Genomic DNA, 24,546 nt, shown 5'->3' with positions numbered 1-24,546 from the left:
AGACACGGGGACAGAGAGACACGGGGACAGAGAGACACTGAGACGTGGGGGACAGGGAGACACGGGGACAGGGAGACACGGGGACAGAGAGACACGGGGACAGAGAGACAGAGAGACACAGGGACAGAGAGACACCGGGATACGGGGACAGGGAGACACGGGGACAGGGAGACACTGAGACGCGGGGGACAGGGAGACACGGGGACAGGGAGACACGGGGACAGAGAGACAGCGAGACACGTGGACAAGGAGACGGAGACTCGCCTGCCTCGCGATGGGACCTCGCACCGCGTGGATGTTCGTCTTGTACGGCTCCTGCTCGCTTCTTACCTTCACCGCAGGTGCCGCCGCTTCTCAGTCGACAGCTGCCCACGGAGTGTGCGCGACCCACGGGCTCTCTGACCCACGGGCTCTCTGTGCCACGGGCTCTCTGTCCCACGGGCTCTCTGACCCACGGGTTCTCTGTCCCACGGGCTCTCCGTCCCACGGGCTCTCTGTGCCACGGGCTCTCTGACCCACGGGCTCTCTGACCCACGGGTTTTCTGTCCCACGGGCTCTCCGTCCCACGGTCTCTCTGTCCCACGGGCTCTCTGACCCACGGGTTCTCTGTCCCACGGGCTCTCCGTCCCACGGGCTCTCTGTGCCACGGGCTCTCTGACCCACGGGCTCTCTGTCTCACGGGCTCTCTGTCCCACGGGCTCTCTGTCCCACGGGCTCTCTGTCTCACGGGCTCTCTGTCCCACGGGCTCTCTGTCCCACGGGTTCTCTGTCCCACGGGCTCTCCGTCCCACGGGCTCTCTGTCTCACGGGCTCTCTGTGCCACGGGCTCTCTGACCCACGGGCTCTCTGTCCCACGGGCTCTCTGACCCACGGGCTCTCTGTCCCACGGGCTCTCTGACCCACGGGCTCTCTGACCCACGGGTTCTCTGTCCCACGGGCTCTCTGTCCCACGGGCTCTCTGTCCCACGGGCTCTCTGACCCACGGGCTCTCTGTCCCACGGGCTCTCTGTCCCACGGGCTCTCTGTCCCACGGGCTCTCTGACCCACGGGTTCTCTGTCCCACGGGCTCTCTGTCCCACGGGCTCTCTGTCCCACGGCGAGACACGTCGCGATTGATGTAGATCCGTTTAGCCACGTGGGATTCCGTACCGGAGTGGTAACGAATTGGCGCGCCATAGTTCCGACTAACCGTAGCAGGTGTTTACTTTAATACGTAGTGGTGGGCTTTCGCGACCGAATATCATCCACGAGGTTTTTTGTGAGTTAGATCGCGTAAATATAAATGTGTCGGGAAACCCGCGACCACCCGACAGATCTGGCTCTCGCCTGATGATGATTGTAGTTGTAATTACTGGCGAAACGTCGTACTCGACTTGTAAATGTGGTGCTCGTAACGCATTGGCACGTTTTGTTGACGTGATGAACCTGACTGATTAGCCGCGTTGGGTGGTGGCGGGTTTTACGACACATTTATATTCACGCGATTAAACCCAAAACACCTTCATAAAACACATAGATCCGGCTCGGGGGCTGGAAAATATTTCTGAACTCGGCACACCACGTCCAGTATACACGCCTCGCTATGGCTGTGGCTATTGTTGTTATTCATGTGCCGATATGTAGTCTGCAAATGACCCGGGAAGTATTCAGTTAGCAATGAAGCCGTGTGTGCAGTTTGAGGTGATGTAGGGAGCGCTGATTCAACCTTATAGTGAGATCGTGTGCGTGTACATTGTGGGGAGCGGTGGTGTAGCGGTTAGCGCGCTGCGATACTAACCAGTTCGGGTCCCACTCACGGCCAACACCGGTGACGATTATCTGAACCGGTCCTGGGCCTCCACCAGGTCAACTCAGCCTCAAATGAGTATCAGTGCTATGTGTAAAAAAACATCGCCACTAGGAAGACAAAAGCGGCCGGGCGTGGTGTTGGCCACCCACCCCCTCGTGTGCCGTGCCGGCGTTCATAGGTGCTCGCTAACAGCACTTGCCCCGACAGTCTGTTAAGGCTACACGGGGGATCTATAAAGGGTTTTACTCTTTCTGGCAATAAAACAGTTAAGATGTTGAACACCAAATTTGATACCATTTTCAAGAAATCAAGTCTGCATTAACCACACGTACTTGTGGTGAACATGCAAACAAACACGCTCTGACAATATAAACATCGCCTTTGAAACTGATTGGCTTACACCAGAGACAGCCTTCTCTGTGGCCTTGTCTAACCAGTGTCAGACCAGAGCACTCCAAACGGCGAATATAACACAGACAGGTGAAGACAGAGCTGTCTGAAAGACAACGCTCCAATAAACACTGCTAAGCTTGGCAGCGTATTTTAAGCTGGGTCTTTCACACAGCTGTTTTTCAGACCGCTCTGTCTTCACCTGAGGACGGCTGCTTGCGTTGTGGCCGAAACGTCGTGAGAATTGTATTGTTTTATTTAAAAAATATATATTATTTCCCTTCTACGTGACTTTACCGAAAGAACCAAGAAGATGAATCCCTGCAGTCACGAAAGCTTTACATCGAAATATAACAGACAATGCACGCATCAGAGCATTCATAGTTTGATGGATGAGCAAGCTATAGCTGTTGAGTGTTAAAACAAAAACCGTTGGGCGGATAATCGATTCGGAGGGCATGCGACTGACGGGTCGGACGCTTTGCTCGACCGGGGTCTGCAGGGCAGGATCTGAGCTCGTGTTGCGCCTCGGGGAGAATGCGCGCGGCTGGCGAGGGGCAATGCTCGCAGGACGCGAGAGGAACCGCGGGTGCTGAGGACAACCCGTGCAGGTAAATCTCCACTCCCCCGTCCCCCCCAGGTGCCTTCATCGAGCCGTGATTTGTCCCAGCAGAGATTTGCCGAGTCTCGATCCCCGGCGGTCGGGGAGGTGGGCGGTGGTGACGTTGGCCCGTCCGCTTTTCTGCAGAGATTTTGGCGGTTCGGATCTGGCGGCGGCCGCCCTGGTTAATGCCGCGGCTGCCCGCTTCCCTGTGCACGCCGTTCATTCGCAGGGGCGGGTCAAAAAATCTGCGTGTCGGTATGACGGTTAAAATTTGCGTGCCGGCATTACGGTAAAATATTTGCCACGTTTTAAATGTTACAACGCAAAATGGGTCGATTGGGAAAAAAATTTGTCACGAGACTCGTTGAAGCTTTTCTGGATAAACAAGCAAAATAAATAACACCGATGTGATCTCATGAGCAAATTAACGGTTGCCAAGGTGCCCGAAGAGACTTTTTGTAACTTATTTTTTTACCAGGTAAGGCCCACTGAGCTATGTAGCTCTTTTTCAGTTGCGACCTGCCCATCGCAAATGATAGCTCAACGAAGTGGCTAATCATCACGTGGAAATGTATAGCAGCCAAATACTCTAAACGCACGTCGATTATAAAATTGAAGGGAAAAAAACCGGAGGACCTGGAGACAATTGCACGCGACCATGGGGAGAGAGACACGCAAACCCCAAATACACAGGGGATCAAGGTCGGGATCGAACCCACGACCTCCTGTATACCAGGCGAGGTAGTTAACATCGCGCCTCCACGGCAGTTATATTTGGCCCCAGGGTTTGGGAGAAGTGGCAAGTGTCAGACAACCGTGGCAATCCAACATCATAACTGAAGTAAAATATTTGATTTCACAGCAATCAATAATCAAAAACAACGATCGAACTCAGGCCGCCGGGCTTCGTGGCGGAGTGCTTCTAGCAACTGCGCCACCCGCTCTGATGTGTCGAACAAAATTTGGAAGCCTTCATTGTCACAGCCTTGATGGACGCGCCTGCCGCAGTTGCCGTAGTTTGTAAGCAGCGTCGTGCAGCACGTGCAAGACGGCTTGCGTTCCGCACGAAGCCGTCTCGTCTTCACCGCCAGCTTTGAACTTGAACGGTCTTGCGACCAAAACAAAGAATACCTGAATACAAACCCAGACGCACGCATCACGCAGACATCCGCCATTCAGACGCTGTCTCCCCGACAGACCTGGTCTTCACCTGAGGACGGCTGCTTGCGTTGTGGCCGAAACGTCGTGAGAATTATTTTGAAACCATTCAGACGCTGTCTCCCCGACAGACCTGGTCTTCACCTGAGGACGGCTGCTTGCGTTGTGGCCGAAACGTCGTGAGAATTATTTTATTATGTTTTATTTTAATTATTTTATTACTTCCCTTCTACGTGACTTTACCAAAGAACCAAGAAGAAAAAAAAAATCCTCCCGATACTTACTCCTGAGCTCCTTACAAGCCCGCGCGGGAACGGGTGTGGGAGAGCGTTCCCATCAGCGAGTGCCACATCTCCATTACAGTCCCTAAATGCACCCCACATTTTAGCTGGAATCGTCCAAAACATCCCCCGGCTTTTTGGCACAGACCCACATCGCTCGGCACGCCGGAGGCTGCCTTATATGGGTGAGGGTTTTGCAAAAAAATTGTTTGGGGAATTGGGAAGGGGGATTTCCTAATTCTTCGAGCAGTCGAGGTGATTGATGTCGGAGCAGTGGCTGATTCTCTCCTGTCACTCGCACACTCACCAGCGGCCAGTCGCCTCGTTATCAACTCTGCCATCGCTACCACTGCCACGAACTTCACTCGTTGATTCCTGCGGTACATTTTCCACGCGATAAGCCCGCTTCATTGGGCTATCATTTGCGATGGTCAGGTCGCTTCTGAAAAAGAGCTACATATCTTCTTGGTTCTTTCGGTAAAGTCACGTAGAAGGGAAGTAATAAAATAATACAAATAAAACATGATTATGTTTTATTCTACGTGACTTTACCGAAAGAACCAAGAAGATGAATCCCTGCAGTCACGAAAGCTTTAAATCGAAATTTAAGAGCTACACAACTCAATGGGCCTTGCCTGGTCAAATCATTTTTTTTAAAAAGTTTAATTGAATTTCATCTCTGTCTTGTTTTGGGCCGCTTAGCGTCACGACGTTGCTGTGCTGCCTGGCCTCTGTGCGGAGAGCGGCGTGCGAGCTCGGGATGGAGCTGGCGACACGCGGCGGCGAGACGTGCAATGCCAGCGAAGGTTGCCAGGTGGGAGCCCACGTCCTGGCGGAGAGACCGCAGAGACACGGCGAGACAGGGAGACAGCGAGAGAGAGAGAGAGACAGAGACACAGCGAGACAGAGACACAGAGAGGCAGAGACACAGCGAGACAGAGACACGGCGAGACAAGGAGACAGCGAGACAGGGAGACAGCGAGAGAGAGAGAGAGGCAGAGACGTGGCGAGACACAGCGGGACAGAGACACAGCGAGACAGAGACTCAGCGAGACAAGGAGACAGCGAGAGAGAGAGGCAGAGACACGGCGAGACAAGGAGACAGCGAGAGAGAGACGCAGAGACACAGCGAGACAGAGACACGGCGACAGAGAGACACAGCGAGACAGAGACACGGCGAGACAAGGAGACAGCGAGACAGGGAGACAGCGAGAGAGAGAGAGGCAGAGACGCGGCGAGACACAGCGGGACAGAGACACAGCGAGACAGAGACTCAGCGAGACAAGGAGACAGCGAGAGAGAGAGGCAGAGACACGGCGAGACAAGGAGACAGCGAGAGAGAGACGCAGAGACACAGCGAGACAGAGACACGGCGACAGAGAGACACAGCGAGACAGAGACACGGCGAGACAAGGAGACAGCGAGACAGGGAGACAGCGAGAGAGAGAGAGGCAGAGACGCGGCGAGACACAGCGGGACAGAGACACAGCGAGACAGAGACTCAGCGAGACAAGGAGACAGCGAGAGAGAGAGAGAGAGGCAGAGACACGGCGAGACAAGGAGGCAGCGAGAGAGAGAGGCAGAGACACAGCGAGACAGAGACACGGCGACAGAGAGACACAGCGAGACAGAGACACGGCGAGACAGAGACACGGCAAGACAGGGAGACAGCGAGAGAGAGAGGCAGAGATGCAGCGAGACAGCGAGACAGAGACACAGAGAGGCAGAGACACAGCGAGACAGAGACACGGCGACAGAGAGACACAGTGAGACAGATACGCAATGAGATAGGGATGGAGTTAGATAGGGATGGAAAGATGAATGCATCTCCCATGTCCTTGCCGAACCTCAGCAGCGGTTCGTCCTCTCCCAGTGTGGTGGTGGTGCCATTGGCCCCCGTGGCTGACCCGCCTCTGATTAGCCGACCGGATAAACTTTATCCGCCTTTGGCAATGAAACGTGTCACAATTTGGCATCCGTTCATCGACTTTATTCACCGGGGGAAATGGCAGTTTCGTCTGAGCAAATGGCCAAGCAGCCGTGTTAATTGGTGCCACGAAAACCATCGTCAATTGTCGTGAATGGAATATTGGAAATACACGTTAAAGGCCTAATTTGTTCCAAGACGATCGGAAGTTAACCTTTTTGACCCTAAAAACATAGTTTATAATATTTAAATACGCAAATTTTTTCGAGACATGAATGCCATAAGAACATATTAAAGCATTAATATTAATAGAAACATGGATAAAAATAACGAATAGAGCATTAAAAGTTTAATAGAGCATAACATTTAAAAAATATTAGCTTAGGTTTAAGGGGTTGATTGTAGAAGTTGCAGTGGGAGGTAATTTATTTTTGAAAGGAGAGTCTCCTTCCAAAAGGGCTTCGCTGATTGGCTGAGGTCTGCTGAGTCCACTTAGGAGAGGTCCGATTGGCCGAAATTGGCGGCCACGTGATATCGTAAACATATCGTTAATCGAAAATGTATCGTTCATCGAAACAATGGGACCCTATGGGTAGGGGGATCATTAATCGAAACATCGTTAAACGATGGCAGAGGTCGCAAACGGGTTTTGATTCCTTACCCGTACCCTTACCTGGCCGCACCAGGGTCGCAAATGGGTACCCGTACTCGTACCCGGCTGGGTACGGGTACCCGTTCCCTACCCGTACCCGTACCCTACCCGAAATGAGTGACAAATGGTTACTCACCAGTGACCTACGGTCTACCCGTACCCATACCCGGCCGTACCAGGGTCGCAAACGGCTACCCGTACCCGTACCCGGCCGGGTACGGGTAGTCGGGTATCGGGTACCCGGTTGCGACCTCTGCGAGGGACCACTGTATAGGCATTTGCGTTTCTTCTTTCACACTCTTACTTCCCCTTCCCCGTTTACCCGCCCCCCGCCCCGGAATCCCGCCAGTCCTGCTGCAGCTGCTGCCGCCTGGGCAAGCAGGCCCAAAGCCTGGGCCTGGCTTGCGCGGCCCTGCCCGGCCTGGGCTCGCTGTGCGGGCAGGCGTTCGAGGCGTGCTGCCGTGGTGGGGACCGCCTGCCCCCCGTGCGGTTCGACGAACCGACCGTGGAGGGTGGGAGCCGCGTCGCCGTGCCAACCAGGGCCCCATCGCCGGGGCTCACCGCGCTGCGGACTGCCGCCCCCCTGCAAGGTCCGGCAGAGACGCGTGAAAGGCGGTGGTTACGCGAGGGGGTGCATTCGTTGCTTGCGATTGCCACTGGCGACGCTTTTTACTACGAGCAACTATCCAGTAATAACTTATATGTGTGCATGTTGAACTTCTATCGCACCATACGTAGCCAACCATGCTATTCGGAGGTGCTGAGCCTCAAATTAAAGCAAAAACAAATCTAAAAATTACTGAGTTTTTTTTACTTTTGAGGACAATAAAAAACAAATTTTGTTTTTCATTGTTTGGTTTAGTCATCATCAAGCAATGTAATGTAATAGTTGAACGCATCTTGACGCTCACAAAAGTAGCATCACCAAAACGGCCACGTGACACGCTACTTTTTGGCGGGAAAAGCCAAGTGACGCCATTCGCTGATCCGTGTGGTTCCGCGATCTCCCCGGATTTGTGTCCCTCTGGCGAAAGAGAACGGACGCAGAGTGGAGCAGGAAAGCCGCTCGGGGGATGTCGTGCGGCTGCCCTTGGACCCATGCAAAGGTTTGTGATGGGGCAGCAGCTAAAACCAAACAAGCCAACCAACACACAACCAGTTAGTGCTGAACTCATAACTAATTGGGCTACGTTCTGTTTACGTGACAAACTTTGTACTCCACCACGCCAAGACAGTGCAGGAGCACAGACGTTGGAGTTGCAGTGGATCCAAGGGGTGGGGGTGGCGGGGGGGGGGGGTAATGGGAGGTGCCGCAGCCCAAAATTGGGAAAGTTTTTAGACCCACCTCGGATTGGGGGCACATAGAAAGCGCAGCTTTGTACAACAATGGACTTTGCTGCGCAACACGGAACTGTCCACCGCATCGCCACGTTTTGTAGTCACACCGCTGTTTACATCGGAGGATGTGTTCCTGAAAAGCGCGACGACGAATATCGAAACGACGTAACAAACCGAAGCGATTTACAGGGTTAGTAGAAGTATAGTGACGCAGACCGGCGACAGTAATAACTGGAGGCACTTCTTTTATTTAACAAGCACCATCGGGATAACACACACACACCCTACGTGGGTGCACACTATTATCATTAAGACCGTCTATTGTCGACGGCACTACTTAGTTAGAACAGTTGGTAGGCTGTCTGACTAGCAGCACCCCGGGATGGTGAAGACAGAGACGATGATGAGGTGACGACGACGAGATGGCGACGACGATGATCTTGAGCGGCACGACAGGGATCCCACTTCCAGCAACAGCCCCGAGCTCCCGCCCAGGGCCCCCTCTTATACTCCCAGTGTGGCCTCGCTCCGCCCCAACTACGCCCCCCTTCTGGAACCTACTAGCGGGTTCCCAGGGCTTCTCGATGGGCCCCTTTTGTGACCTTTTCCCGAGATATCCCCCTCTCGTGTCTATCGTGGCCTGCTGACGCGAGTACTGCCGTACAACGCAGTTACCCTTTTCCGCCAGCAGCCAGCGCTATACCACTACAGTAGTAGTGGGTTGGTATCGACGAAGGCTGAGAGGCGCGTGAAGGGGGGGGGGTGGTGGGTTGAGGCGGTGCAAATCAGGCGGCGACGTTAGTAAGAGAGCAACGGCGTGTTTGCGAAACGACGAGACGGGGGGACGGCGGAGGTGAGCGGTGGGGGGGGGACGCTAATCGCGGAATTGCTGCAGCAACACCGGGGCGCGTTCGGTGTCTCTGCCGTGTGGTCGTCGTGGCGTGCGCAGGGTCCGCCCGCTGCGACCACAAGTGCGAGGACGTGCGCGGGGCGGCCGTCTGCTCGTGCCTCCCGGGGTTCCAGCTGCAGGCCGACGCCAGGGCCTGCGCGGGTCGGTGACGTCCTCTGTTGATATGCAAATTCCTTTGTCAAGGCGCCCTTCCCCCCCTAACCCAGCTTAAATATACCCTGCCAAGCTTGGCGGTGTTCATTCAGACGTTGTCTTTCCGACAGACCTGTTCTTCACCTGAGGACGGCTGCTTGCGTTGTGGCCGAAACGTCGTGAGAATTGTATTTTATTATGTTTTATTTTTATAATTCTATTATTTCCCTTCTACGTGACTTTACCGAAAGAACCAAGAAGCCGATGCGATTGTAAAATATAAACAATATAATTATTCCGTCTCCCACCGCCTTGTGCTCCTCCGCAGATGTGAACGAGTGTGCGGCGGTGCCAGCGCCGTGCCCGCAGGACCACCGCTGCGTGAACACGCTGGGCTCCTTCGCCTGCCAGCAGGACAGCGCCACTTGCGGGCGGGGATTCCGCGCCAGCCCCGACGGCTCCCAGTGCCTCGGTAGCGACCGCCGCACCACCGACAGACAGCGCCGCTCCTCACACACGCGCAGAGCACCGCTCACACACACACAGAGCACCGCACACACACACACTCACAGAGTGATGCTCACACACACTCACACAGAGCACCACTCACACACTTACACAGAGCACCGCTCCTTACACACACACAGAGTGAGGCTGACACACACACATGCAGAGCACCACACACACACACACTCACACAGAGCACCACTCACACACTTACACAGAGCACCGCTCCTTACACACACACAGAGTGATGCTCACACACATACATGCAGAGCACCGCACACACACTTACACAGAGCACCGCTCCTTACACACACAAAGAGTGATGCTCACACACACACACACACGCAGAGCACCGCACACACACTTACACAGAGCACCGCTCCTTACACACTCACAGAGTGACGCTCACACACACACGCAGAGCACCGCACACACACTCACAACAAGCACCGCTCCTTACACACACACAGAGTGAGGCTCACACACATACATGCAGAGCATCGCACACACACACACAGAGTGATGCTCACAACAACAACAACAACAACCGCCATTCGCCACTAAGTGGCGGTGACGTCACCACGATGCTTGTGCCAGGCCAAGTGCACCTTGAGGCCACGTGAAGTGTCGAAAGCCCGCTGGCAGGAGGTCACGGGGCAGACCCAGGTGCCACTGGTCGACTGACCGAGATGACCGAGATGACTGGCTGATGCACCACCTGTGCCCCCTACTGTGCCAACTTGCTGTGCTTTAGCCACCCGGCGCTCCGCTCGTTGTTGTGAGCGTCGCTCCTCCGCCCTCCGTTGTTGTTGGAGGGCGACTGCCTCCAACTGCCCAGTAGCGTCCTTCACGAGCCTCCTCCACTGAGGCCGATCTTGACACCGCTGGTACCAGTCATCGGCAAGTCCACTCAGCTCCACGTCCTCCTGTACCACATCACTCCATCTCTTCTCCAGCCCGTGCCGCGCCCGTCTAGCCCCCTCGATCCGGCCGAACAAAAGCTGTTTAGGCATGCGGTGGCTGGGCATGCGGGCTACATGACCCAGCCAACGCAGCCTTGCCTGCCGGAGGAGCTCACTGATGGGACTTTGCCCAGATCTTTCAAGGATTTGTGAGCTCCTCACACAATCCAGCCTGGTTAAACCCAGGATGGATCGTAGGCAGGCCAGCCTAAATGTTTCCAACCGGCGAAGATGCTCCACCAGGGGGGTCCACGTCTCGCAAGCGTAGAGAAGGGAGGGAATGACCGTGGCCGAGAAGACCTGAAGCTTCGTGCGGAGCGACAGACCAGGTAGCTTCCACACAGCGTTACGCAACCGATGAAAAGATATTGCCGCTCGACTGATTCGGAGTGAGACCTCTGCTGATAGACTGGAGCCGGTCATAAGCACACTGCCCAGGTATGGGAAACTCTCCACTCTCACACACACTCACAGAGCACCGCTCACACACACACTCACAGAGTGATGCTCACACACACACTCACACAGAGTGCTCACACTCACACACGCAGAGCACCGCTCACACACACACTCACAGAGTGATACACACACACACAGAACACCGCTCACACACACACACAAAACACTGCTCACACACACACTCACAGAGCGATGCTCACACACACACTCGCAGAGGACCGCTCCTCCCACAAACGCAGAGCTCCGGCGCCGCTAGCGCCCTTGCCCACGGTGGCCTCTTCCCGTCTCTCTCACTCCCTCATTCCCTGGGCTGGCTGTCCATTCCCCGGGCTGGCTGTCCGTTCCCTGGGCTGGCTGTCCATTCCCTGGGCTGGCTGTCCATTCCCCGGGCTGGCTGTCCATTCCCTGGGCTGGCTGTCCATTCCCTGGGCTGGCTGTCCATTCCCTGGGCTGGCTGTCCGCTCTCCGCGCCACCTCCGCTTCTCGCTCAGCGACCGCTCCTCCTCTTGCTCTCCACTGATTTTCAGCGGCAGCGGCAGCAGCATTCGCGCTCTCCGACCCTTGCCAAAGTGTTGTGGTGGATCCAAGGGGGGGGGGGATGGGGGGGTGCAATGGGGGCGATTATCCCCCCCCCTTTCACCAACGTTTTCCTTTGAGACCCTGAAAAGAGGGATATTGTTAAAATGTAATAATATTTGTATTTTATTTCGCATCAATCATGCTAATAGCATCCCACAACGCCATACATTAATTATATAGAAGGAACCAAATCCCAAATGCAGCCACGACCAAGCAGATGAAAACCTCTTACTAGTACCAAGCAAAGTTAAAAACAAGAATCACAAACAACAACAAACGAGTTGTCGCCAACAAAGACATTGACCAGGGAAGATCGCGTGAACGTTTTTGTTTTTCTCGTTTGTGATTATTGTCGGGCCACGTTTAAAACGTGACATTTCGGGGTCATCCCTCCCCTCTCTTTAGAGTATTAGGCTGCTCAGTTGAACACGTGGTCGGCTTTTGCGACCAATATTATCCACAATAGAGGTTTTTGGGTTCGATCGCGTAAATGTAAATGCGTCGTTAAACCCGCCACCAAACCCACAACATTTACAATTGTGAATGTTGTGGGTTTGCTCTCCAACACACGGGTGTGCTGTACTAGTAACGAATTGGCAAGTTTTTTTTACGTGACAAACCTTACTAATTGGCTGTGTTGGGTGGTGGCGGGTTTATTCACGCGATCAAACCTTGAAAAACTCTCTTGTGAATATTCGGCTGCTGCTATAAATTTCCATGCGATGATCAGCCACTTCGTTGAGCTATCATCTGTGATAGCCAAGTCGCTTCTGACAAAGAGCTATGTAGCTCAGTGGGCCTTACCTGGTAAAATAAAATAAACATTTAGTTTTTAGTTTAGTTTCTTGGTATGTGTCCCGATCTGCTTCTGCCAGAGCGGGACTCCCTGAATGTGACGCGTAGATACGACTCAAAAGACGAACATTGATTCTTTCGCAGAAAACAACAACAACAATCCGACGTCACTTACGCTAGCGTGTAGACAAGTAACCATTTCACGTAAATTATCCGAAATTACGAAAAAAATATCTGAAATCGTCCAAAACATTTTTTGGACATTTTTTACTTTTTTAAAAAACAGGTTGCCAGATATAGGGTTGTCTTCTTTTTATGCTTGGTATTGCCGTATTGCTGATCTCGTCAAGGAGCATAAACCATCACGCGAACTCCGGTCATCCTCGCAGCAGCAGCCTTTCGCTGCCCATCGAGCAAAGACGGTCAGTGCATCGTGCGCTTTCAGATGTGCTTCCGCTCTTTCCGATATTAGAAAGCCGCTGGAGCTATGCACTTTTAAATCATTTAGAGTGAAATCGAATTCATTTCGAACTGCTTTTTGCGCTTAGTTTGTTGTCCTTTGCCCCGGCACCTCCGTTTAGCACGGTTGGCTGCGTACGGTGCGAAAGAAGTTCATGCATCCGTATGCACCTCCGGAGAGGTGGCGGCCCCCCATTTAATTCACGGCACGAGGGCCAGCGCCAAACGCGCCACGGCAGCGCATCGCCCACGTGGCAGCCGGCGTCGTAGGCCCTCGACACGCAGATCCACGCAGGTGACACTGCCGTGGGACGCGCTCACGCCCAGAACCGAGGTTGCTGAAACCTCGCGCCCGCCTCCCCGCTGCCGCGGCACCGTCGCCGAAGATTTGGCGCAACCGTGCCGGCCACCGCTCTGCGTAGTTTCCACCAATTCGGCTGCGGACATCTCGCGGCCCGAGGCGCCCCCCGGCAGTAAAGTTCGAGCGATATTCTCATTACACTCGGCCGTCGCAGGCGCATCCCCTTAACTCCAGTAGCTTAATCTTCTTGGTTCTTTCGGTAAAGTCACGTAGAAGGGAAATAATAAGCTGGGTTGGAGGGGGAAGAGCGCCTTGACAAAATAATTTGCATAGCAAGAGAAATTTAGCATATTTATGGGAAATGCAGATATGTGATTAGTACTACTTGTGAAATGCGTAGGAGGTGGGCGGGGGGTTTCAAAGTCATATTATGCCCGTGCATTATGCAGGATTAGCAGCATCAAAGGGAGGGGATAGGGGTAGCATTAATAAAGGGAAGCAATGTTAATAGAATAGCTTCGCCGTTGCTTGCGCTTGGCTCGCCTCCCGTTAGCTCCCCACCCCCCGTCGCTCCGTGCGTGCTGAGGCTGCGGTGTCTGGCTCGGCTTGGCTTGGTGTGCAGACGTGGATGAGTGCTCGGGGGGGCCTCCCCGCCCGTGCGGCCCCACGCGCCTCTGCGTTAACACGGCCGGCGGCTTCCGCTGCGACTGCTTGCCGGGGTTCGCCTACGAAGGCATCGGCGGGCTGTGCGTCGGTGAGGCCCCCCCCCCCCAACGCATCCGCCGATTCCCACCCCCCCCTCCCGCGCTCCCTCTCATCCACCGCCGCTTTCTTATTCTCTTCTTCTTGCCAATGGAACCGTGCTGAGACGTACAGCCACAGTTACCGGTGAGCTGTCAGCCCCCGTGCCTCCATCGGCACCACCCACTTTTACATAGACACACCCACTCAGTCACTACCCCCCCCCACCCACACGGCGGTTGACCTCTGACTCCGACATTGACCCCCCCTCGCCGCCGCCTAACCGTTCATAGGCCCCACCCACTACTCTGCCAACCCCGCCCAATACTCGGGTAGCCCCGCCCACTACCCAGGTAGCCCCGCCCACTACCCAGGTAGCCCCACCCACTATCCAGGTAGCTCCGCCCACAACTAGGGCAGCCCCACCCACTACTCTGCCAACCCCGCCCAATACTCGGGTAGCCCCACCCACTACCCAGGTAGCCCCACCCACTACCCAAATAACTCCGCTCACTACTCGGGTAGCCCCACCCACTACCCGGTTAGCTTCCGCCCACAACTAGGGCAGCCCCGCCCACCACCCAGGTAGCCCCGCCCACTACCCAGGTAGCCCCGCCCACTGCTCGAGTAGCCCCGCCTGCTACTCAGGTAACCCCGCCCACCAATCGGCAGCTGCGGGAAAAACCTCGTGTCAAGCCTGCAACTCCACGGACGCCTGCCATTTACAAACAACATTTGTGCCCGCCGCTGCAAGCATCTGAGCCGCACCAATCGGGTGCTTAGAGGGGAAATGTTTTCGACCTGGCAACAAAAACAGTGTGCGTGTCCTCTCGCGGTGACAGATGTCACGAAGGCGCGCACGTGCGCGTTGATTAGTGGACTCTAACCAAGGGTATTTGAGGGTCGTTTTCGGCCCTCAGTAAGGAGATAGGGTTCCCGACTCTAGATTTAATGGGGGTGAAATCCAGTGACTTGCATTGAGCCCAGTTACCAGAAGAACCCTGGCTGCTTTGCACATCATCAGTTCTCCCAATTATCTCATTGAATTGCAACAACACCTCAGTATTTTATGCTCCGCAGAGATCCGTCAAAAAAAATATAAAGACACACACCCGCTGCAATGACGCCGCTTTTTAAAGAGCACAATTTTCATTGAGCTGTGGACAACAGCTCCGATTGGCACGTTGGGTCACGTGCGGCGCGAGTGAAGTTCAACGTACACACTGCTGCCTTGAGGTGCCCTTCCGCGATGACGCTCGTTGTGTCCGCCGCCTGTCTGTAAAGATGTGAATGAGTGCAGGCAGTACCCTGGACGCCTCTGCGCGCACACCTGTGAGAACACCCCAGGATCCTACTACTGCACCTGCAGCCTGGGTTTCCGATTGGCTGCCGATGGGAGGAGTTGTGAAGGTGGACACAATGCAGCCTTCCCTTCCTTTCCTACCGGCATGGCACACACGGTGGCTAGGAGATGTTGACTACCTCGCCTGGTATACAGGAGGTGGTCGTTGGCTCGATCTCCGTCCCTGACGCCTGCTGCTGTATATTTGGAGTTTGAGCGTCTCTCCCTCTCTCATCATCATCACGGTGGCTAGGAGATGTTGACTACCTCGCCTGGTATACAGGAGCTGGTCGTTAGTTTGATCCCGACCCTGACGCCTACTGTATATTTGGAGTTTGCGTCTCTCTCACCGCGGTCGCGTGGATTTTTATCCGGGTCCCTCCGGTTCTACCCTCCGAATTTAGAATCATCGTGCTGTTTAAGAGTATTTGGCTGCTGTGCTTTTCCACGTGACAAGCCACTTCGTTGAGCTGTCATTTGTCATAGGCAGGTCGCTTCGGGAAAACAGCTCTACAGCTCAGTGGGCATTACCTGGTGAAATAAAAAAATATATATCATAGTAGTCGTAGTAGTTCCTCATGCACGTGGGCTCTGTGTCGCTTCTCCCTTCTCTCTCTCTCCACTTGTCCCCGTCTCGGGCATCATCTCCACGACCACTCCACGGTCTTTTTTCGACGCACGCGCTCTCAGTCTCTGCCCCATGTGCATCACCGTCAAAAGTGGGTTTTCCTTTCGTCACGTTTTTGAAATGTTGGCGTGTGATTTAAGCGTCCTAATCATTATATCCTACTGCTACTACGCGACCTCGCCATCTGAGTCAAGCGTCTTTGGTCCTCTCTGAGATGGGCGCCACCACTCTCGGAAACTGGAGGTGCCTGGAGAAAACCCAACAGGCGTAAGAGACGGGATAACTTTGAAAGGTTCAAACATATGAATTCACGAACCCGCTGGCTGCGCTGCCACCTCTTGGCCACTTTGCAGCTCAGCGGGTTCGAGTGTTTCACAAATCTGAAATGATCCACGGGATCCCTGCCATAGGCGCGTGCCACCGCCCGCCCGCCTGCCCGATGCCACTTTTACCCTTTTTTTCCACTGGCACATCCGAGCCGAGCCAGCGCGGCGGAGCCCTCACGGTTAGGTTTTGTGCTTCCACGGCCTGTTTGCCGAGCCCTACGAGCCGCCGCTGTCCAGAGTGACGGCGGCCGATGACGATCGCCACGTGGCGCCCGTCACCTTCCCCGTCCCGCGTGGTGCACGTTCGCAACGAAGCTGAGGAGAGGGCTTTAATTTTCTTATTCTTCCTCTTCCAACTATTTTCACGTTGCCCGGTTGGTCGATCAACCGAACCGATGATATAACCGGAAAACCGAAAGAGCAATCGATCGCGTAAATGATCGGATTGGCACGGCGCTAGCTACCAACGGATGCCTGCAAGTGCGCGCAACCCGTGCCGACTGAACGACGATCCTGCGTCGGACGACAAAATCGACCGAATTTTTTCAAATGTCGTGCCGTGTGTCGTCCATGGCGTGTGTCTGTGGCGTGGTAGACGTGAATGAGTGCGAGGGCAACCCATGCTCGCAGGAGTGTGCCAACGTGTACGGCTCGTACCAGTGCTACTGCCGCCGCGGATTCCGTCCCAGCGAGAGCAACCCCAGGGCATGTGAAGGTAACGCGACTACCCCCACCGCCACCCCTCCCACGGATTGCACTACCTGGGAGACAGGGGCGTAGACTCTACGACTGTCCAGCGTGTCCCGTCACGCACCCCCCCCCCCCACTGCCGCCTCACCACCCTCCCAACATCTCCCTCGCCAGGTATGGGTTCGATCCCGACCCGGACGCCTGCTGTATATTTGGGAGTTTGCGGTGTCTCTCTCCCCGTGGTCGCGTGGATTTGTCTCCGGGTCCATCCGGTTTTCCCCCTCCGCATTAACAAATCAACATCAACCGTTTAGAGTCTTTGGCTGCTATACATTTCCACGTGGTGATAAGCCCCTTTTGCTGAGCTATCGCTGCTTGTGATGTGGTTTTTTTTATAGTTTGTGAGATATGCTCTTTGGTTCTTTCGGTAAAGTCACGTATAAAGAGAAAAAAATAAATTAAATACTAGCATACGACGTTACGACGTTATTTAATTTATTATTTTCTCTTTATACGTGACTTTACCGAAAGAACCAAAGAGTAATTCCTGCAGTCACGAAAGCTCCAAATTAAATTGTGAGATATGGCCAAGAGGGTAAAGGTGCAGCCCTGCAATTGTCTGCTCTCCCCATTGCTGGTGGGTTGTCTCCGGGTTTGGGCGCTGGAGAGGGCGCAGAACGGGGACGGGGGGAGGGGGTGAAGGGTGGGGGGGAAGGGTGGGGGCGGGGTGTAGAGGGTGGGGGGGAGGGTTCGCTCCCCCCCATCGCCCCTCCCCCCCCAATGAGTCCCCCACTGACCACCAACCAGGTGGTAGCGACGTCCGAACTGGGCCAGGCGTTGTCCGGTGACTTGGGGACATGGAGCCCCGTGGCTCCCAGTGGTAGAAGCGCGGCTCCTCTCCGCTTGTCCGCCCCCCCCCCCGTAACCTCTCCCCCCGCCCCCCTCCCGCCCCGCGCAGACATTGACGAGTGCACGCTGTTCTCCGGCGGGAACCTGTGCACCCATCGCTGCCTCAACTCAATCGGCAGCTTCCAATGCACCTGCCCCGAGCCGGGCTACACCGTGATCAACGGAGGCCGCGGCTGCCAAGGTGAGGACGTGAGGCATGGGGGGGGGGTGGAGCGGTGTCCAGGGCAAAGGGGCCGTCCATAAATGACGTCACACACCTAGCGGGGGGGGGGGGGGGTTCAGACATCTGTGACGATGTGTGACGAGGGGGGGGGGGGGTTTGAGAAATGTGACGTCACAAATAATATAGACAACACGTTCTACTTAAATAGACTTTTAAATAAATGATTTCTCCTACAACATCAGAGTGCAGCGCCACATTAAATACGCACTACAATGACAATCGTTTAAAGTTATTTGAAGCATGTTTTATTTTTTGGGAGGGGGGGCAGAGCTTTGTGACGTCATATTTGAGGGGGGGGGGTCTGACTTTTTGTGACGCCGTGTGACGAGGGGGGGGGGGTAAAAAATCGTCCTAAATCGCGTGACGTCATTTATGGACGGCCCAATAGGAGACGAGACCTGGGACGTGCTCCGCGATGAGCATTTCTTGTTTCGTGTTTAGTTTGTTGTCCTTCCGCCACACCTCCCGATTAGCGCGGTTGGCCACGTACGGTGCGAAAGAAGTTCAACGCACGTACAGACAGATGGGAGTAACCCGATAACAACGATGGCCTGAAGTTATTGCTGCACAATGGGCGGCCTCTGCTTCGAAGGTTCGAAGGAAAACCTCGCGGAGCAGATGACGATGATGCCCGTCACAGGGTGGCCGTACCTGATGGGCATCCGGATCAACACTCGTGGCAACTAACGTCGGTTATGGGGGTGGCGCGCGTTCGCACGTGCGTTGTGTGTCTTCCTCAACACGGCCAGCGACGCGGCCCACCCACGCTCATTGACCCTGACCAACGCGCCCCCCCCCCCCCCTCTTGAACCTTCCCCTCTTTGCCCCCCCCCCCATGGGCGAGCAGACATCGACGAGTGTGCCACGCGCAGGCACGACTGCTCGGCCACAGAGACGTGCTTCAACGTGCAGGGCGGATTCCGCTGCCTGTCCTTCCGGTGCCCCCCCAACTACCGCCACATGGGCGAGAGGTGGGGCCCCCCACCCAACCCCCCGCCCCCCCCCCACCCCTGGCCGCCCCCCCCCCCGTGACGTGGCAACTCAACTCAACTATACTGAGCTGTGTAGTTCTTTTTCAGAAGCGATCTGTCCACCAATGATGGCTCAACGAAGTGGCTTATCACCATCACTGTGAAAATGTATAGCAGCAGCCACATACTCTAAACGCGCGACGTTGATTCTAAACGTGGACGGACAAAACGGAGGACCCGGAGAAAAATCCACGAGAGAGAGACACGCAAACTCCAAATATACAGCAGCAGGCGTCAGAGTCAGAATCGAACCCACGACTTCCTGTATACCAGGCAAGGTAGTTAGCATCTCCTAGCCACCGTGATGATGGTGAGAGAGGGAGAGACACACAAACTCCAAATATATAGCAGGCGTCAGGGTCGAGATCGAACCCACCACCTCCTGTGTACCAGGCAAGGTAGTTAACATCTCCTAGCCACCGTGATGATGATGATAATGACAGACACGCAAACTTGAAATATACAGCAGGCGTCAGGGTCGAGATCGAACCCACCACCTCCTGTATACCAGGCAAGGTAGTTAACATCTCCTCGCCACCATGATGATGAGAGAGGGAGAGACACACAAACTCTAAATACACAGAAGGTGTCAGGGTCAGGATCGAGCCCACAACCTCCTGTGTACCAGGCAAGGTAGTTAACATCTCCTAGCCACTGTGATGATGATGAGAGAGGGAGAGACACACAAACTCTAAATACACAGAAGGTGTCAGGGTCAGGATCGAGCCCACAACCTCCTGTTTACCAGGCAAGGTAGTTAACATCTCCTAGCCACCATGATGATGATAGTGAGAGACACGCAAACTCGAAATATACAGCAGGCGTCAGGGTCGAGATCGAACCCACCACCTCCTGTGTACCAGGCGAGGTAGTTAACATCTCCTAGCCACCATGATGATGATAGTGAGAGACACGCAAACTCGAAATATACAGCAGGCGTCAGGGTCGAGATCGAACCCACCACCTCCTGTGTACCAGGCGAGGTAGTTAACATCTCCTAGCCACTGTGATGTTTGGGGGGGGGGGTGGGGGGTCGACCGTCGGCCCGATTGACCGTCTCGCCGTGCAGGGCGGACCCCCGCAAGACCGAGTCTCTCCGCTGCCTGAAGCTGGACTGCGCCGTGACGGACGGCGCCTGCTGGACCGACCCCGTGAGCGCCATTTCCTTCACCTTCATCTCGCTGCCGGCGTACCCCGACCTGCAGGCGCCAGAAGGCACGCTCTCCGCGCTCGCTCCCCCCCTCTCCCTTTCTCTCCCTCCGTCTCTCTCGCACGACAAACGAAAACGATTTCCCTCTACTTGACCGCGCACGCTCGCGGTCGATGTCTCGAGACCAGAGGTCGCAACCGGGTACCCGGGTACGGGTACGGGTACCCGTTTGTGAACCTGGTGCGGCCGGGTACGGGTACGGGTAGGCCGTGAGTCACTGGTGAGTAACCGTTTGTCACTCATTTCCCAACGTCTTGTCTCTTCTCACAATTCAAGTTCCTAGAATCAACCCACCCGCGCCTGCAACATGTCTTCATCCCAGAGGTCGCAACCGGGCACCCGTACCCTACCCAATACCCGGCGGGGTACGGGTAGCCGGGTATCGGGTAGGGTACGGGTACCCGTTTGCGACCCTGGTGCGGCCGGGTACGGGTAAGGAATCAAAACCCGTTTGCGACCTCTGCTCAAGACGCAAAAAATGGCATCGCCTTTCGTGTGAAACCCTACATGGCGATAACATGTGAGTCGGGGAGGGTGAGGGAAACACGGGAGAGATGAGAGAGAGAGAGCCAACAATGCAGGACAGCTCGGGGCTCGGCAACTTTGGCCCAGCACCAACAACAGCGGAGAGCCCCAATGGCAGCCGGGGCAGGACCAATGAGTCTCAGGGCATCCGTGGGGGCGACTGCGACCCGTTCAACGAGTCCCAGGGTCCGCGTGCCGGTCTGAGGGCCTTCGGCCGCGAGACCTCTCGTCCTCCTCACGCTCTCCGGAAAGACTCGCCAAGACTGGGGTCCGACGGCTCTGCCCGACGGGCGCTCGACGACACCGTGCCACCCTTTAACCTCCCCCCTCACCTTGCCCCCCCCCACCCCACCTTGCCTGCGCCAGGTGTGATTTACCTGCGGGTGGCGTCCCCCGCCATCCCCACGGCGACGGGGCTGGACGTGTCGTTCCGCATCACGGAGGGGAACGAGTTGGGGCTGTTCGACGTCATCAAGACGGAGGAAAACGGCGTCTCTACGGGTGAGCGGCCGCTGTGGCCCCCCCCCCCCACCCCAACGAGCCCACGATTGCGCAGCGCGGAGAGGCGCGCGCAGGGGGGGTAAAGCACGGTCCGCGATAACGCGCGAGATGCGTAACGCAGGCCGAACAAAGACCCGAGGCGCCTGGATAGCGTCTCGAAGTATCCAGCAGCATCCCAGTGCCTTGTGCGATGCTACGCCGAGGCAGACGCACAAATCGCGCTCGTTCCTATTCGCGCGGGACGTAGGTCCGTTCACTCAGTCGTCATCCAGCGTTATACATATAAAAAAAAATGTCTTCCCGAATGCATGGACCGCGTTATCATCCAATTTGCGTCATGAGAACTGACCGTAGCCCCTCCGTTTCGTTGCTCGGCTCCCGGGCGCAGGCAAGGTGCGGCTCCTGCGCTCCGTGACGGGGCCCGTGTCCACCGTGCTGCGCCTGGAGATGGACTACCAGCGGGGCAGGGCGCTGTCGCACCGCAACGTGGTCTACGCGCATGTCTACCTCTCCCCCTACTGGTTCTGAGGTCCCGGGGTGCGGCGATCGCCATCCCACCCGCCCCACCGTCCCACCTCCCCCTCGACGATGGTGATGATGATCCGTAATACAGTAAAACCTTGGATTGCGAGCGAATTGGTCTGCGAGTGTTTTGCAAGACGAGCAATTTTTTAAAAATAAATATTAATTTGATAAACGAGCGAGGTCTTGCAATACGAGTAGTACGTGCTTTGGATTACAAACACGTTTCCGGAAAGAATTATGCTCGCAATCCAAGGTTTTACTGTTGAGGTTTTTTTCTGGTTAGATCGTTGTAAATATAAGTGTGTCATGAAACCCGCCACCACCGGGCACAGGCAATTGGTAAGGTTTGTCACGTAAACAGAACCTGCAAATTGGTTACTAGTTCAGCACACCGGTGTGTTGGAGAGTAAACCCACATTTACAATTCGAGTACCACGGCGTTTCGTGATGATGTCGAACAGAGGGACAGCGATGATATTAACCCTTTCCCCTTCTGAGACATCTGCAAGTTTGTCGGGTGGGCGTCCCGTTTACCGCTGAATCTTAGAGCACGCAAGCGGCTCAGCGTTGATTCTATTTAGAGAGGCGTAGCGCCGTTCTTTTTTAAAGACATTGTACTCACCGCAGAGAAGTGTAGCGACACGGCCGCAACTCTATGATAGTTGGCGTCAGACTGCGCTACACGCCCTCCCGCGTGGCCTTGTCGGAGCCTCGGTACCGATAAAGTTAATTGATTTTTTCTTCCGGTTTCGTTTTGATGATGCACATGTACGTCATCGGAACGAAACCAGAAAAGCTAATGACATAAAACTACAATGATTTTAAATTGGACGTTTAAATATACATTCGCTTGTTGTGTATGTACGTATGTTGAACTTCTCTCCTACCGCACGTAGCCAACTGTGCTAGTCAGAGGTGCTGCAGGGGGAGAACAACAAACACGAGGAGTCGGCCTCAATGAGACTGGGGATGACACCGATGGTTGGAGTCGGGACATTGGCGGCGACCTAGCGTGGAAAATATTTGAGGGTGCAAAACATTCATTGGTCAGAGGACGATACGCCCCCGTTGCGCGGAACTGCTCCGCGTACGATAGGCAAGTTTCCTTACCCTGCTCTGTCGAGCCAACGGTATAAACGGGTTCTCCCGCGGTCAGTCGCTCGGTAGGCCACGCGCGGTGCGGTAAAGCGTGGCTTCTCCCACCTACTCCAAGACATCGCTGCCAACCAAGAAGAGTAGGCCAGTAACACCCCCGTAGAATCAAGAAGTTGCTCCCCTCCAGTTACGAAAGGCCATTCCGTGGGCGGGTGGCGTAAGTGTGCAGTTTCAGGGCTGCGCCTCTATCCTTTAAATGTTCCCCTTCCACCCCTACGCGCCCCCCCCTGCCACCGACCATACCTGTGTGCCAGCCCGGGACGGGGTGTGAACTGTTACCGCTGAGGCTTGGCCGTAACAATTTCCGCCGCTAAGTTTTCGGCGATGACAGCAGAGGCTGCCGGTCGTGTTGACGTGCGGCGAAAAAATATACATAACCGGGGAAGGAAGGAGAAACGCCACGCTCGGAGGCCCCCCCACCCACCCCCTACTTGTGAATATCTCGGGCGCCAAGTGACGACGGCGTTGTTGTGACAGCTCGCTGTGGGCGAGACGACGGCGGATTTCAAAATAACAACGGCCCGGCGCATAAAAACTTCGCCGAATTTCCAAAATACGCCGCGCGTCAAAGGGTGCAGAGCGTGTACATCGCGAGCATATTTTCTGTGATCACGGTTGCCTAGCGCGGGCCCAAAAGCCCACGAATGCCAACTGCTCAGCAACGGATGGATGGTACTATTAAACTAAACCATTTTTTATTTGACCAGTTGAAGGCCACTGAGCTGTTAGCTCTCGTTTTAGAGGCGACCTGGCCACGCATGATAGTTCACCGTAGTGACTGATATCATCTCATGTGGGAATGTATAGTCATAGCCGAATAGTAACATAATAATCTAAACGCGTATTGTTTCAAACGTGGCAGGGGGAAAAACCGGAGGTACTAGGAGATAAATCCACGCGACCACCACGGGGAGAGAGAGAACAAGCAGGCTCCAAAGATACAACAGGCATTGTCAGGGTCCAGGATCGAACCCACGACCTGCATGCGAGGAGAGGCGAGATCACATCTCATTGTATGTCGAATTTCTTTCGCACCGTACGTAACCACACGTGCTAATAGGAGGTGCGAGAAAATGTGCCTCCCTCACATATTTGTGCCTCCACAGAAAAAACTTTCAAATTGTGTACTCATCCCATTAGCGGACACGGCCTTCTGGAAAGTGCATCATCATAAATTCAGCAGCACTTGTTCAACACACGGAAAGTTCTGGACTAGTTTCGACCCGGCGAACAACACGTTCCTTGAATTGAACAAGAACTTGGGAAAAGAAGGGAGTCAAGGAGGAGTGTTGTGCCCTGTGGTGCGGTGGTGGATGAGGTGAAACGGTCCGGTAGGCCGAGTTCTCAACACAGCTGGAGGAATCATTTGAGTGAAGTCCATGGGAACGGTAACCATGGTAGTAGCTATAGAAGCGTGACAAAGGAGCCGAACCATATACTAAAACTATATATCCGTGTAATTCTAACACAATATAATTTACACTGCAATTAACAATA

At 54.8% G+C, this 24,546-nt stretch overlaps 1 protein-coding gene across 3 annotated transcripts; it reads left to right on the top strand.

Annotated features, from left to right (window-relative positions):
* Positions 1–116: 116 nt before the first annotated feature.
* LOC133356801 (fibulin-1-like) lies at positions 117–24,546 on the top strand. 3 transcript variants are annotated; one of them, XM_061574492.1, is made up of 15 exons: positions 117–341; positions 2,682–2,790; positions 4,925–5,036; positions 7,151–7,391; positions 7,836–7,907; positions 9,089–9,190; positions 9,510–9,653; positions 13,866–13,997; positions 15,269–15,394; positions 16,876–16,995; positions 17,929–18,060; positions 18,950–19,073; positions 20,203–20,348; positions 21,235–21,369; positions 21,758–24,546. In XM_061574492.1, the coding sequence occupies exons 1-15, from the start codon at positions 275–277 to the stop codon at positions 21,895–21,897; spliced, it is 1,902 nt and encodes a 633-aa protein (XP_061430476.1). In that variant the 5' UTR covers positions 117–274; the 3' UTR covers positions 21,898–24,546. The 3 variants fall into 3 exon arrangements, with proteins under 3 accessions (XP_061430476.1, XP_061430478.1, XP_061430477.1); XM_061574493.1 differs by lacking the exon at positions 13,866–13,997 and having other exon boundaries at positions 123–341; XM_061574494.1 differs by lacking the exons at positions 13,866–13,997; positions 15,269–15,394 and having other exon boundaries at positions 122–341.

Source organism: Lethenteron reissneri, chromosome 55 (genome assembly GCF_015708825.2).
Source record: "Lethenteron reissneri isolate LAM-NWPU_2019-01 chromosome 55, ASM1570882v1, whole genome shotgun sequence".
Lineage (NCBI taxonomy): Eukaryota > Metazoa > Chordata > Hyperoartia > Petromyzontiformes > Petromyzontidae > Lethenteron > Lethenteron reissneri.
Note: the sequence above shows the minus strand (reverse complement) of the source record. Positions and strands in the feature narration are given on the sequence as shown.